Source organism: Chiloscyllium plagiosum, chromosome 3 (assembly GCF_004010195.1).
Source record: "Chiloscyllium plagiosum isolate BGI_BamShark_2017 chromosome 3, ASM401019v2, whole genome shotgun sequence".
In the NCBI taxonomy this organism is placed as follows: Eukaryota; Metazoa; Chordata; class Chondrichthyes; order Orectolobiformes; family Hemiscylliidae; genus Chiloscyllium; species Chiloscyllium plagiosum.
In genome coordinates, this window is record NC_057712.1 from 29,072,942 (window position 1) to 29,088,710 (window position 15,769).

At 39.2% G+C, this 15,769-nt stretch overlaps 1 protein-coding gene across 3 annotated transcripts in view; it reads right to left on the reverse strand.

The window, feature by feature from the left end:
* Positions 1-15,769, reverse strand: part of mcph1 (microcephalin 1) — a 323,112-nt gene that overhangs the window by 280,012 nt on the left and 27,331 nt on the right. For all 3 annotated transcript variants that reach the window (XM_043679269.1, XM_043679276.1, XM_043679280.1), the window contains exons 6-8: positions 12,513-12,624; positions 11,556-11,702; positions 2,888-2,977 (exon numbers count right to left, since the gene is read on the reverse strand). In XM_043679269.1, the coding sequence (XP_043535204.1) occupies positions 2,888-2,977; positions 11,556-11,702; positions 12,513-12,624 (349 nt within the window). The remainder of the gene's footprint in view (positions 1-2,887; positions 2,978-11,555; positions 11,703-12,512; positions 12,625-15,769) is intronic.

Here is a 15,769-nt window from a genome sequence, read left to right on the forward strand (position 1 = left end):
TATCTTAGCCTGCTTGGCATACCCTCCTCATTCCTGAAGAAGGGCTTATGCCCAAAACGTCGATTCTCCTGTTCCTTTGATACTGCCTGACCTGCTGCGCTTTTCCAGCAACACATTTTTAAGCTCTGATTTTCAGTATCTGCAGTCTTCACTTTCTCATAAATACAGACCAAGTCAAACTAAGTCCTCCTCATATGAAAAGCTGGCCATCTCTAGTATCATCCTACTCAAAATCGGTTGCACTGCCCCTACGGCAAGTGCACAACACTTCGGGTGTGGTCTCACCAATTTAACTTTGTCAAGATCCCACATGGGAAGCTTAAACATTCATGGGATCTACGGTAACTTGGCAAGATGGAGCCAAAATTGGCTTAGTGAGAGGAGACAGAGGGTGGGGATAGAAGGCAGTTTGTACACTGGTCTCCAGTCATAGTGTCATACCACAGGGCTCAGTGCTGAGTGCGAATGCATGGCAAAATACCAAAAAGCTCAGTGGAACAGAGGTACATGTCTCAGATCTCTGAAGGTAGCAGGACAGGTTAGTAGGGTAGTTAAGGAGGCAAATAGAATGCTTGTTTTTATCAGTCATGTCATCGATTCCAAAAGCAGGGACGTCATATTGCAGCTGTAAAGAACTTTGGTTAAGCTGCAGCTTGAAAACTGTGTGCAGTTCTAGCAATCACACTATAGGAAGGATGTGATTGGACTGGAAAGGACACAAAGATGATTCACCAGGATGTTGCCTGGGAAGAAGCATTTCAGCTATGAAGAGAGGCTGGATAAGCTCCAGTTGTTTCCTCTGGCATAGAGAAGTTTGAGGGGGACTTATTAAAAGTACCAAGTTACGAGGAGCATAGACAGGGTGATTAGAAATTAGCTGTTCTTCTTAGCTAAAGGGTCAGTTACAAGAAAGTGGAATTTTAAAATGAAAGGTAGGAGGTTTAGAGGGGATTTGAGGAAAAAGAAATTCACCCTGAAAAACATTGACTGAAAGGATAGCAGAAGCTAGAAACCTCAGGACCTCTAAAAACTACTTGGCTGAGCACTTGAGGTGTCATAATGTTCAAGGCCTACTGCAGGAAAGAGAACTAGAGTAGATTGTTTGATTTGATTTGACTTGTTGCCAATTGTACCTAAGTACAGTGAAAAGCTTTGTTTGCAAGCAGTACAGGCAGATCATAGTAAGCAAGACAATACAGATCATAGGGTGCCAAAAAAAAACTTGAATAGAGTAAGACATATAGTATACACCACACAGGACGTGCGCTAGGCAAGATCAACATTATTTGAAGTTAGAGTCCATTTATCAGTCTAATAATAGCAGGTAAAAAGCTGTTCTTGAACCTGCTGGCTTGTGTTCAAGCTTCTGTATCTTCTGCCTGACGGAAGAGGTTGTAGGAGATAATTGTAGTATATTTTTGGCAGTACAGACTTAAATTAGCCAAAGGGTCTCTTCTAAGGATTGCAGGATTCTAAGACATCATTACTTCTGAAGTGAAATCCTCCACCAATGAAGTCTAGTATCGCATTTGTCTTCCTAATTGTTCGCTGCATCTACCCTTCTGCTTTCATTAATGTGTGTACAAGGACACTCTGATCCCTTTGTCGGTCCACATCTCCAAGGATATCACCACTTAAATAATAGTTCTGTTTATAATTTTATAACTTTACATTTAGCCATATCGCGTCATTTGCCCTTCTCAATAACTCAATTTGTCTAAACTGCCTTGAAATCTCCCTGCACTATCAAACCTCGATTCCCCCAAGTTGCGTCATTAGCAAACTTCGAAATGTTGCAAATGATTCCCTCATCAAGTCTTCTCTAACTGACTCAAGAACTTTTCCCATTACTGATGTTTGCCTAACTGGTTTTCAATTCGGTTTACCTTCCTCTTTTTAAATAGTCTGATTACATTTACCACCCTCCATCTGTAGAATTTGCTCACGAGTCTATAGAATTTTAGAAGCATTGAATATAAGAAAGCGAATACACCACTGTGCCATTTGAACCTGCACCACTATTCACTATGATCATGGCTGATCATCAAACAGTACCCATTTCTCACTTTCTCTCCATACTCTTTGATCTCTTTAACCCCAAGAACTATACCGAATTCCTCCTTGAAAATATTCAATGATTTAGTTTCAACTGCTTTGAGACAGAAAATTGCACAGGTTCATCACTATTTGAGTGAAGCAATTTCTCCTCAACTCAGTCCCAAATGGCTTTCCCCATACCTTCAGTCTGTGACCCCTTGTTTTGGTCTCCCCATACATCAGGAACATCTATTTTACATTTACCCCTCTGGTCCTATAGTATTTTATAGGCATCTGTGAGCTTCTCCCTCATTCTTCCAAACTCCAGTGGATTTTGACCTAACTAACCCAATTTCTCTTCACAAATTAGTTCTGTCATCTGAGAAATGAATCTGGTAAACCGTTGTTGCACTTCCTCCAGAGCCAGAACATCCTTCCTCAGATAAGGAGACTGCACACAAAACTCAAAGTGCAGCAAAACAACACTGCTCCCGTACCTAAGCTCTCATTATGAAGGCCCTGGACGCCATTTCCATTTTGGAAGGATATAGATTATCAACCCCGGTGATTTGTCAGCTTTTAACACCATTAAATTCCTCAGCACTCTTTTTTTGAACTGACACTGATTTTTTTCAATTTCACCCTCTCAGGTTTGCTAAAGTTTCTGTGACATCAGTTGTATCCTGTTTTATGCAGACAGAACCAAAGTATGGGTGCTCAATTCTTATGCCATTTTTTTGCTGCCCTTTGTAATTTCCCTGCCTTCTGATTGAAAGGGATGGACACTTGTCACTTGTAATCTTTTTCTCCTCACATATTTCAAAAGTTTTCATGCTTACAATTAGCTTACCTTTTGGTGTTATTGATGGAGATTCCCCAAGGGATGGTTGGCAAAGTGATGCAGCAGAGCCTGATATTGTTGTTTGAGACATTTGGGAAGCTGAAACAAGAACAGATGAATTACACATCAGAATTAGATAGCCTTCAAAAGAGAAAGAAAATTGCAAGGCTATGTCGAAAACACAGGGGAAGTGCCAAGTCCCTCTTGCTGGCAGACAGCATGGACATGATTGGCCAAATGGCCACCTTTTGAGCAGCAAACATTCTATGTCTTACTATTTTTATAGTAAACTGATGGCTGTATGTAATGCTTTGTGAAGAGATTCCCAATTAAATTCAAACCAAAACATGAAAGATTAAGGAGATGAATGCACTACAATCAATCTAGCAAGATCACTGGGTTATGATCCCAGCTCATGGTCAAACTTGAAAAGTCAGATTCCAGGGTAAAACTTGGTTTGATAGATCTTAAGTTTATATTTTTCTTTTGGTTTCAGTGGTGTTTAGTCACTGAACACATCCATGAGGCTATCAATGTTCTTTAACAGACAAACACAAATTTATTACAGGAAAAAAACAAAAATGAGAATTTAGAAAGATATTAACATAAATAAAACCAAGTTTCAGCCCCTTTCCTAGTACTATCCTTTATAGCTATTCATTCCTAGTCAAATAGCTCTCCTATCATTACTATTTAATTTGTTACATAACTGATTCTTTCCAGTTTTGATGCCTTGCAGTAATTCAGTTCTGAAAGCCAAGAAAACTTCTTTCCAGTTCTTAGGACCCTAGAAATGCTCTCTTCCAGTTCAGATCGTCTAACCCTCCTTTCAGGTTTGACGCCTTGAAAACTTCGTAAACTAACGTGCCTTTGTTAACGCAAACATGTTCTAAACAAAAATCTGACTCTTCTGACTACTGATGGCCCCAGTACCTTTCTTTGTCTTAAAAGGTCAACGGTTCTTCAATTAACACCGTTGGCATCCAAAGGTTTCACAATTCTAAGTGAACATGGGATTTATGTAGCTAATCCACTGTTCCAAATCACTTTCTGTCTCAATTTAAAAACCTTCATAGAACAAAAAAAATCACAAATCTACTTTTCTTATACTCTAAAATTTATGTTCAAAACGATATTATAATATATATATATGTATATATATAAAATTATAGTTACACATTTCAGTCACAATTATCAACAAAGGAAGGTAATGTGTTTCATAATATTTCAGCCACTAGCAAACATCAGCTGACAGCAGAAAAAAAAGCAAGGACTCAGCCTCATGATTCAATTCGGTCACAACTAAGCTATACCACAATTCCATCAATCCAGTTTGCTTCTGTAATCCTTAATAACTTCCTTAAGAATAATCAACCTGTAATTTTTAATTTCCAATTGATCCAGCCTCAACAGCTTTGTGGGAAGAGTTTTAACAATAATGTCAAAGCAGATCATGAAGACCATTGATGAATGTAGTACACGGAACAAAGGTGAATAGTAGTAACTACAATTGATCTTGAAGCAAAAACAAACAAAAAAAATTTTTCAAGGGGATTTTTATTTATTGAATAGCATGAAAATCAAAATGTACTCAGAAGAATAAAAGTGATAGAACTGAAGTAGTGAAATCTGAAAGAAATCACTGAAAAACTAAGGAATTATTAGCATGGTTAGTATTGGACAGTATCAGTACAGGGAGGAACAGAACATAGAAGGGTGAAGACTTGGAAAGATAACAAACAAATGAAAATCAAGTCAGAGGTTGAGTATTAACAATAGTACAGATTAAGCAACATATTTTGGCAAGACATTAGCAAATTCTGTACGAGTGCACTGTGCCAGCCCCAAATTCTTTGGAGTTCAAGAGATATGTTAATATGTAAAGTGAAGAGCAACGGTGCAGGTGTACATCGCACAAGCAAAAAGACCATCCATCAAACACCTATGCCACAGTCCACATGAGCATAAAAGTTATGTTTTTAGAATCCTGATCAACGTTTAGCCCGTAATTAACATTACAAAACACTCTCACTTGATGCTGAGTCAGAAGGTGTGAGTTTGAGGCCCACTCCACAGACTGATCTTAAAGTTTAATGGCTCAATGGAGAATGCAAGAGTGTGTGCCATGAGCAGTATCAGGCATACCTAGAAATGAGGTATCAACCTGGTGAAGCTACCAAACAGGACTACTTGTAAGCACCAAGTGATACAGAGGTAAGTGACTCAACAACCACCCAACATCAAAGCTCTGCAGTCCTGTGCTATCCAGTCAAGACTGGGGACGAATAATTATAAGCTCACTAGAGGAGGCCCTACAAATATCACCATCCTCAATGATGGAAGATCATAACACATCAACCTAAGACATAAGAGAAGCATTTGCAGCAATCTTCAGCCAGAAGTGGCAAGTGGGTGATCTATCACAGCCTCCTCCAGTGGACCCCAGCATCACAGATGCCAGTCTTAGCCTATTTGACTCAGTCCACATGATATCAAGAAACAATTGGAGGCATTGGATATTGCAAAGGCTATGGGCTCAGACAATAGTTCTAAAGACATGCTCCAGAACTTGCCACTCCCATAGCCAAGTTGTTCCAATAAGTTTTACCAGACAGGAAAGATTTCCATCTTTTTCCTGTACATAAAAAGCAGGACAAATCCATCCTATCAGGCTACTCTCGATCAGCAACAAAGTGATGGAAGGTGTCATCAAGAGTCCTATCAGGCAGCATTTGTTTAGCAATAACATGCTCACTGTCACCCAGGTTGGCTTCCACTAGGGCCACACTGTTCCTGATTTGATTCCAACCTTGGTTCAAACACGGACAAAAGTGTTGAATTCCAGAGAAGATGAAAGAGTGACATCAAGGCTGCATTTGATCAGGTGCAGCATAAAGGAGCACTAGCAAAACTGCAGTCAATAGAAATCAGGGGGCAAACCCGCCATTGGTTGGAGTCATACCTGGCACACAGAAAGATGATCATGGTTATTGGAGGTCAGTCATCTCTACAGGAGTTCCTCAGGGTAGTATCCTAGGCCTAACCATCTTCAGCTGCTTCCCCATCATCAGAATATCAGAAGTGAGGATGCTTGCTGATGATTGCACAACATTCAGCACCATGCATAACTCTGCAGATCCTGAAGCAGTCCATGTGCAAGTACAGTAAGACCTGGACAATATCCAGGCTTGGGCTATCAATTGGCAAGTAAAAGTCACACCACACAAATGCCAGGCAATGACCATCACACCACTGCCCCATAACATTCAATGGTGTTCCCAATGTTGAACTCTCAATATCATCATCCTGGAGGTTTCGATAACTAAAAATTCAACTGGCCTTGCCACGTGAAATTAGTGGTTATAATAGCAGGTCAGAGTATAGGAACACTGCAGCGAGTAACTCACACCTCCCTTGCAAAGTCTGTCCACATTCTATATGGCACAAATCATGAGTGTGATGATATGCCTGGCACCACCTTCACAATTATCCACTCCTTCCACCACAAATGGTCAGTAGCAGCAGTGTGTATTATTGACAGGATGCACTGCAAAAATTCACTAAAGATCCTTAGACAGCACCTTCCAAACCCACAACCACTTCCATCTGCACTGCAAGCAACTCACTATCATGATTTGGAAATATATCACTTCACTGTCTTTGGATCAAATTCTTGGAATTCCCTCCTTGAGGGCATTGTGGGTCTACTGACTGCACAGATTGCAGGGGCTCAAAAAGACAGTTCACCACCACCTTCACAAGGATAACTAGGGATAAACAATAAATGCTGGTCAGCCAGAGACATTCTATGTTAAATTAAAGAAAAAAGTTCAATGCTAACATTCTAGTTCTCAGCATTACCACATTGCTGCTTTGTATAAATTAGCTACAACATTACCTAAAGTACAACAGTGACATTTCTAAAGAGCAATCAGTATCCAGGAGTCATAATCTTAAGAAGCATGATTTTTAAAGAAACAAGAACAGTCAAAAAGTCAGCTTTTATTGAGAAAAGCATCAACTGTATCAGATGGAAAAGACAACAAGGAGCAAATTTGTTCACATGCTCAACTGTGCAAGTTTGATTACATCATGATCAATTTTCATTCCAAACTTCCATACAACTACAAAATAAATCTAGTAATGTTTATCCTAAGAATCTATTCCCCCATTTCATTTCTAAACTCTTCTGTCTATTATCCACAAATAAAATGGAATAATCAATTGTTGTTTAGAAATCTATATAATTAATTGGGACACAATGGTGCATAGTATAATTCAGGTCAAGCAATCTGTTACAGGTGCCTTTCATCTTGGATTACCAATCATAAAACAGATTGGGATTTTGTGTGACCAATCCTATCCAAAAATCATAAGCAGTACAGAACAATCTGCCACAGTGCTACGTACTGAAATGACTGGGATTTCATGAAAAATCATCAGTGGAATTAGTAAGTGACTGATTGGGGAAGGACAATTGTCTGTTAATGACCTATGCAGCATTTGTGTATTATTGTTTATTCTAATAAATCACCTCAGTGGCAAGAATCTCTAGAAAACATTGTCTGTGACTCAAATGATTCAGGCCTGCAAAACAGTCAGCCAATCTAGTTTGCTCCAGAAAAACTTACATTGCTGCACTTTTAAAAGAACTATGCTCACTAGCCCTAAAAACAGAAGTTAAAATTACCTTGCCTGATCTCGTCCAAACACTGAGTCTCCAGCTATTGAGAATTTCCCAGCCTGTTATTTATGTTTTGAAGAACACTTACAACACAGTACTTAAGGAACATAAACCTTCAACTTAGATAAAGTTATTTAGCAGAAACTATACACAAGTACCCAACAAGGCAATAGCTTTCTCGCAGCCAGTCAGCTGTGAACAGAATTTAGCAAGAACCAACCTGTCATTTTAAAGTTTATAGGAAATTGGAGTCCAAGCTGCTGAAAATGCAGAGAAAATGCTGATCTTTTGGACTGCTTAAATAGTTATAATTTGTGCTGCTTATATGAAAATCAGAAGACTGAAACACACCCAAACAACACTTGCAGTATTGTTCAGTTCACCTACAGGGCCAAACTTCCAGCTCTGGAATTATGGAAGGTGGTGGACTTGAGCAGAACTTTGGTAAAGGTCATAGTTTGAATAGCTTTAAGTAGCAGAAGATTTTTTTTAAGATTAAAGGTACTATATAAATCAAATTGTAGTCATTGTTTGGATAGAATTATACAGATGCTGGGAGAAAGAAGTTAAAAATCACACTTCACCAGGTTATAGTCCAACAGATTTATTTGAAAGCGCTAGCTTTCGGAGCACTGCTCCTTCATCGGGTGGTTGCGGAGTATAAGAACGTAAGACACAGAATTTATACCAATTTATATGACGTTATACACTACAACCACCTGATGAAGGAGCAGCACTCCGAAAGCTTGTGTTTCCAAATAAACCTGTTGGACTGTAACCTGGTGTTGAGAATTTTAACTTGGTCCACCCCAGTCCAACACCGGCTCCTCCACATCATTGGAGAAAGAAATGGACTCTCCACAATCCGTTGAATTAAGATACAGCAATTGATTACATAGGTTTGGAGAATATTTTTAAAATATGGATCTGTCACAACATGATTAGAAAATAACTAAATAATATTGATTCAGCTAATTATATTTTAGCAAAGTTCAAAATCATACAATACCAGGTTATAGTCAACAGGTTTATTTGAAAGTACAAACTTTCGGAGCACTGCTCCTTCATCAGGTAACTAGTGGGGCAGGATCATAGGACTCAGGATTTATAGTAAAAGATCAAAGTGTCATATAACTGATGCGATGCATTGAACCAACTTAGAGTGCTGTTATGTCTTTAATCACTTAGAATGGGGACATAGGTTTCGATTGATTAATATGTAAATCCCAGGACTTCTTTCAAGTCACAGTCTTGAGACAGCTTAAGGTTTTATCAGTATAAAAAGAAGAGGTGACATCTCAGCTCAGAATGTATTAAAGCTGTGAGGTTAGAGTCTGGCTGTATCCCAACGAGTCAGATTGGTTCTATTTGCAAAGTAGTAATTTATAAAATGTCATTAAACCAGCAGACAAAGGAGGAGCCATTGTCATTCAGATTAGAATGGGGATAACTGCCCGCAAATGACCGACAACTGAAAACCAGGAACATTACAGGCAAATACTGGCCGTTCCAACCAAAAAGCACACCCATTAACTAAACAGGTTGACCAAGACTTTTGACCAAGCCCTTCAGAATACTTTACGCACTCCCATCCAGTGTACTTCTCGCTTAGGGGACTACTGTCTTCTGAAGATACACAGAGCCAACACACCCAGACATCCCGTCATATCAGGCAACGGGACCCTGTGAGGGAACCACTCTGGCTATGTTGAGGGCATCTTGAAACCCATTGTACTGGGAATCCACAGCTTCTGTCGCAACACTCCAGTTTTTATTTACAGAAATTCAGCCTATGGATCAGTCAAACTGGGAACATTCCCCGCCACAATGGATGTTTCAGCACTCTACACCAGCATCTCCCACGATGATGGCATCGCTGCAACTGCCTCAGTAATCAACACCAATAGCTGCCATCTCCAGGGACCTATAATTCATCTGCTTCATCCTTAACCACAACATCTTCACCTTTGACGATCAGACCTTTATCCAGACACATGGAACAGCCATGGGGACCAAATTTGCACCCCATTACCGCCAAGATTTTCATGCACAAGTTCAGGCAAGACTTTGCTGCACAGGGCCTCTGACTAACACCATACACCAAATACACTGACGACATTTTCTTCCACTGGACCCATGGCGAGGAGTCACTGAAACAATTACACAATTATATCAACAAGTTTCATCCCACCATCAGATTTACCATGGACTATTCTTTAGAATCTCTCTCATTCTTGGACGCACACATCTCCATCAAGGACAGACACTTCAGTACCTCGCTCTACTGCAAACCCATGGATAACCGCACAATGCTGCGTCTCTCTAGCTTCCACCCTAAACATATTAAATCAGCCAACCCCTCTGGATAAGCCCTACGCATACACAGGTTCAGGTGAGCAGGAATGCGATAGACATCTGAAGCTGCTGAAGGACACCCTCATATGATGCTCAACTCATCAATTGCCAGTTCCGACGTGCCACAGCGAGAAACCGCTGTGATCTCCTCAGGAGGTCGACAAGGGATACAACGGATAGGGTACCCTTTGTCATTCAGTACTTCCTGAAAATGGAGAAACTATGCCATGTTCTTCACAGCCGGCAACACATTATCAATGAGAATGCACACCTCACCAATTTTGTTCTTACGCTTCCACTTCTCGCCTTTATACAACTGGCAAATCTTAAAAAGACCATTGTTCGCAGCAAACTACCCAGCTTTCAGGACAACATCGACTACAACACCACATTCCCCTGTCATGGCAACTACTGCAAGAAGTGTCAGAGTGTCAAAATGGATACTACCATTACACATGGGGACACCACCCACCACATGTGTCGCGGGTATTCATGTGACTCGGCCAATGTTGTCTATTTCATACGCTGCAAGCATGGATGCCCCGAGGCATAGTATACAGGCAAAACCATGCAGACACTACGATAGATGAATGGATACTGCGCAACAATTGCCAGACAGGAATGTTCCCTCCCAGTGGTGGATCACTTCAACAGTCAAGGACATTTGGCCTCGGATCTTCAGATGACCACTCTCCAAGGTGAACTTTAAGCTGATAGCCAGGTTCAATACCCAGGAGAGCCTCAACTAGAATCTTGGGTTCATGGCACCACTACAGGTGGCTCCACCTCACTATACATACACTCTCTCACACACACAAACAAACATACACGATTACACTCACACAGACTCACTCCCTCACACAGACACACACACTCTCAGGAATATATTCCATCAGACTCAAGCACACAATCTCATGTGCGCACATGTAAGACTATGGGGTGAATTTGTATTTTCAGGTACATTCTATTTTGTTCAAAAAACACAATCCCTAAGCAGTCAGTCCATGTGACATTTTCTAAATTCATACTTTGGAAACAAAACCAGTCTGACTCAAGGTTGGATTACAGACAGACTCTAATCTCACACTTTAATGCATTGTCTGAGCTGAGATGTCACCTCTTCTTTTTATACTAAAACCTTAAGTTGTCCCAGGACTGGGACTTGAGATTTACATATTAATCAATCGAAACCTATATCCCCATTTTAAGTGATTAAAGACTTAACAGCATTCTAGGTTTGTTCAATACATCGCATCAGTTGTATGACACTTTGATCTTTTACTATAAATTCTGTGTCCTATGACCCTGCCCCACTAGTTACCTGACGAAGAAGCAGGACTCCGAAAAGTTTTAATTTCAAATGAACCTGTAATCTGGTGTTGCATGATTTTGAACTTTGTCCACCTCCAACACCAGCACCTTCACATTATATTTTAGCAAATTACTTCACAAAAGATTTCCCCCTAACCTGCATAACTGGATGCGTGTCAGTGCAACATTCAGCATGCCGACACAATTCGCAGCACTGACTTCCTGTTTCAGAAACTGCTGCCATATAGTCTATAGAGAAAATAAAATTGTGGAAATGCTACTTCAGTACTACAAAATTTAGATGCATTGCACAATACAAGAACCTACCGGTGGGAGAAAGGTTCTCCCTCTTGTCTTTCATTTCCTTCAATCTTTCTTCCATTCTGCAGAAGTGATTGAGGGGAATAGTTTTCATTTTGGGTATATGTAGATCTGTAGCATCTCCATCAAATGAAAGTAAAGGCAGATCAACTCCTTTTGGGGGAAAAATGTGGAAAATAAAACATAGTAAGAAATTAAGACCATGAGAAATAATGAAGGTATCAATATAATTCAGTTTTGTTACTGGTATTTTCATGGAATTCTGGACTGTTTAGGAAGAAATTTTCTTTTGAAAATTTCAGCTTACACACAGACTCAAGACTCAGTTATCATGCCTTGTGATATTGAGAACACCTGAAAACACAAGTGAACACAGCAATGAGGGCAGTTAGAAGCATTTGACCCAATTTGCTTAAATGAATCATTTACTTAAGCTATGTGAAACTGAACTCACTTTTTAAACTTTGCTGCACCACTTCTGGCTTTCTATAGTCCTTTTTACCCTTCCCGCCCTACCATGTTCTTATTTCCTGGGTTATGGATCTTGTTGCTTCCTTGCCCTTTAAACTGAGTTTGACCTGATGAATTTACTTGGTCACCACTCCTGTGTGCAATTCCACAGAAAATTGACTAATTTACACAGATTTTAATTCCACAAGTTCAGCAGATTTGTTTTCTTGGTTTCCAATAACCCACCACTATTTTAGAACTGGGTCACATGATTTAAGTTCCTCTAATGAGCTTAAAACTGCATCCAAATGGTAAATTTCAGCAAATCAAAGATCATAATTATAGGCTAACTTAATCACATCAAAATGGTAAAGTCTGTTGGGTTTTCAGGTGAACCAAAGAAAGCAAATTTGTGACAATATAATTTATTAGATGGTTTCACAAGACAAACAGTGCACCAAGATACAAATACATTTCAGAAGTGCAGAGTGTTATTCAGTATTAAAAACTCACCAGTAGTTTTATTCAAATCTAGATTCTGAATCATTTGATCTAATTTTCTCTGCAGCCTTTTGTCATTCTCTGGCGTCTTTTTTATGAAATCCCTGGGTTTCATACATCGATGCTGAAAATTTCATGGATGCAAGAATTATACAACCATTTAGTTACATCAAAACTGCAAGTACAGTGCTGCCAACTGTGGCATAACCTGACAAAAGTTTCTACACTACTCAGATTTGATGAGTCCTTGCAAAATTCCATCATCCTCATCCTGTCCTGGAAGTTTCACACGTCTAATTGCTACTCTCTCTCATTGCAGTTATTTATTTATTCATCATTGTGCCTTTTAATTTTTAATACTGAGAGTCTTGATCTTAATAACAGATCTTGCATGTTACATTTTATTATGAATTTTTAAAAGTCTTAATTCTCCCTCCCACTGCGATCACTGTACATACACAAACTAATTTTTGCAGAGATTTGGATTAAATTAGACAAGTGTGACCTGCCTTCAACAAAACAAACAGCTTGATGCTTCTAAAAGTCATATCTTTTTAGCATTCAATACTTTTTAATCATCTCTTACAAGCACTAGTCTGGGTTTGAATGTTAGCATGGTGTTACCAAAGATCTATCCCTTGGTTACACCTGGGTTGTAGGTAAAGACTCGAACAAACTCAGAGCAATCGAGTTTGTTAAAAGGGAAGAAGCCAACAAAAGATTCTCTCTCATCCTGAATGATGAAATTTAATCACAGTTCAAATGCATTAAAACTAGAGCATCTTAACCAAGTTGCAAAACTTAGTTTCACGATCTTAACTGTTGATTTACCAACATTACCGTGACTGGTAAACTCCACTGTAATGGTCGTAATGTTCAAGCATCTGCTCTGCTTAAACAATTCAGAGACTGTTCCATTGTTTTCTTGGAATCATTGCTAATCAGTTTGTGCGCATTGTATTAGTACTCCTTCTTACGTTTAGTATTTAATAAACTCTCTTTTTTGTTAACTCAAGAAAACCTGGTTAAAATAGTTCCTTTTAAAGCAGTTTGTTTTGGCTTCAAAGTAAAGGAAAGAATCCTTTCTAAGATTAAGTTTGTTACAACCAGCCAAGAAGGTTGATGAATAAAGGAAGGCTGGTTTATACCTTCTCACCTGAAGGCTTAAAAGTTTGGGGCGTCCCGTCTGAAACCTGAAATTGATGAACCTTGTCATAATAATATTTAATGCACCGTGATAAGATTACATGACTACTTGCATTTTAAGTGATGACAAAGGAATAATAAGAATTATTGAAAAGGAACACATTATACAAAAACAAAAAAAAAACTAATTTACCTTTTGCATACCAAGACCAGACTATCCAGCTTTCTAAGCAAGAGTCACCTGCAGGCAACAGTTGATTCTGATTGCACGTAGAAAACTGATAATTTGACAATGTCTTTCTCAAAATAAAATCACACCAAATTTAGTCAGTCAGTCATTCATTATGATTAATTTTGCAATTGATGTTGCTTTTTCTAACACAAAGCAAGTACAAATACAGAGGAACCACGATTATCCGAAGGACACGGGAGGGCAATATTTCACTCAGTTAATCGAATTCCCGATAATCAAATGCTGGATAACAGTTTAGCTGAGCATTGAGACCTTGCCGGATAATCAGATATTCGGATAATCAAATACTGAATAATCAAGGTTCCTCTGTAATCATACCAAATTCAAAGCACAGTTTTAAAGAAGTCTCTGTGGTTCATGAAGAATTGTATCCCCAATGCAATGTGCCTCATCGTTGATTGAGGTGGGTATGAATGACAGGCAGAGTATTCTAGATATCCTAAAAAAGAGCCAAATCACTGATATTCCATCAGTTGACCTAGGAAAATGCATTATAAAAGAACAGCAGAAAGCTATTAAGGTTATGTCTATACTGATGAATTGACCAGTAAGCTTGCATGAAGAATACAATGAACTCCAAATCTCTTCAAAACTTCCAAATTTGTGTCTCCATCCTTCATTTGTTTTGCATCGGAACCAACAACCAACCTGAAGGTAGCTACACTTTTAAAAATAAGTTGTATAAACCTCTCAAATCTTATTTTTGTAGATAATGCTAATACAATTAAAAAAACATATTTTCATGTAACATTTTGTCTGGCAGAAACAGAGAAGGCAGTGGCTTTTGCAGCATCTCAGTGAAACTGCTGATACCATGATGCTCAAGATACATATAATCCTGTTTTTTCTTAATGTACAGCACATCCCCATTTAATTATGTCACATTTCATGTTCTTTTATTGTGATGTTATTCAGTTAATGGGGCCTATATTGTCACTTAGATCAGCGACATTTGGTTAATGTCATTTGGTGCCAGTATCACTGACAAGATGACAGACTGGTGCTAATTTGTAGTCTGTTGTGTCATTACCTAATGCAACAAGCTGTCAAACACATTTTGCTGTCTCACCCATCTGCAAATCCCTTGCTTGCTGCTTATCTTCCAACTTGTGGCCCCTCCCACTCCACAACTCACCAATCTTTCTTTCACTGAACCTTCCACTCACTACTTTCCTCTTCTGAACCCTAGTTATGAATCAGAGAAGTTGTACATGCTCTGGGATTGCTACTGCAATAGGGTTGGAGTTACTGAGTACAATATTATGACTATCTGAGCTTGGTACTTCTGGAGTGCTAGAATACACTTGCAAACCTCAGAGCTCTGACCCTACATTCCTGTTCAAGCAAGGTCCTGGGTTCAGATCTGATTAAAAAAAAAACCAAAACATCAGGGTTGTGGAAGTGTGGGCCTTGAATATGCAAATGGGCCTGGTATTATAATAATTCACACAATTATGACAAAGGAATAAAAAGAATTATTGAAAAGGAACACAATATACAAAAACAAAAGATTAAATGACCTTTGCATACCAAGACCAAAATTTCCAGCTTTTTAAGCAAGAGTCACCTGCAGGCATGTAGAAGACTGATAATTTGAAGATGTCTTTCTCAAAATAAAATCAAACCAAATTTAGTCAGTCATTCATTATGCTTAGATTAGATTCCCTACAATGTGGAAACAGGCCCTACGGCCCAACAACTCCACACTGACCCTCCGAAGAGCAACCCACCCAGGCGCATTCCCATATATTCACCTCTGACTAATGCACCTAACACTACGGGCAATTTAGCATGGCCAATTCACCTAACCTGCACGTCTTTGGACTTTGGGAGAAAACCGGAGCACCCGGAGAAAACCCATGCAGACACT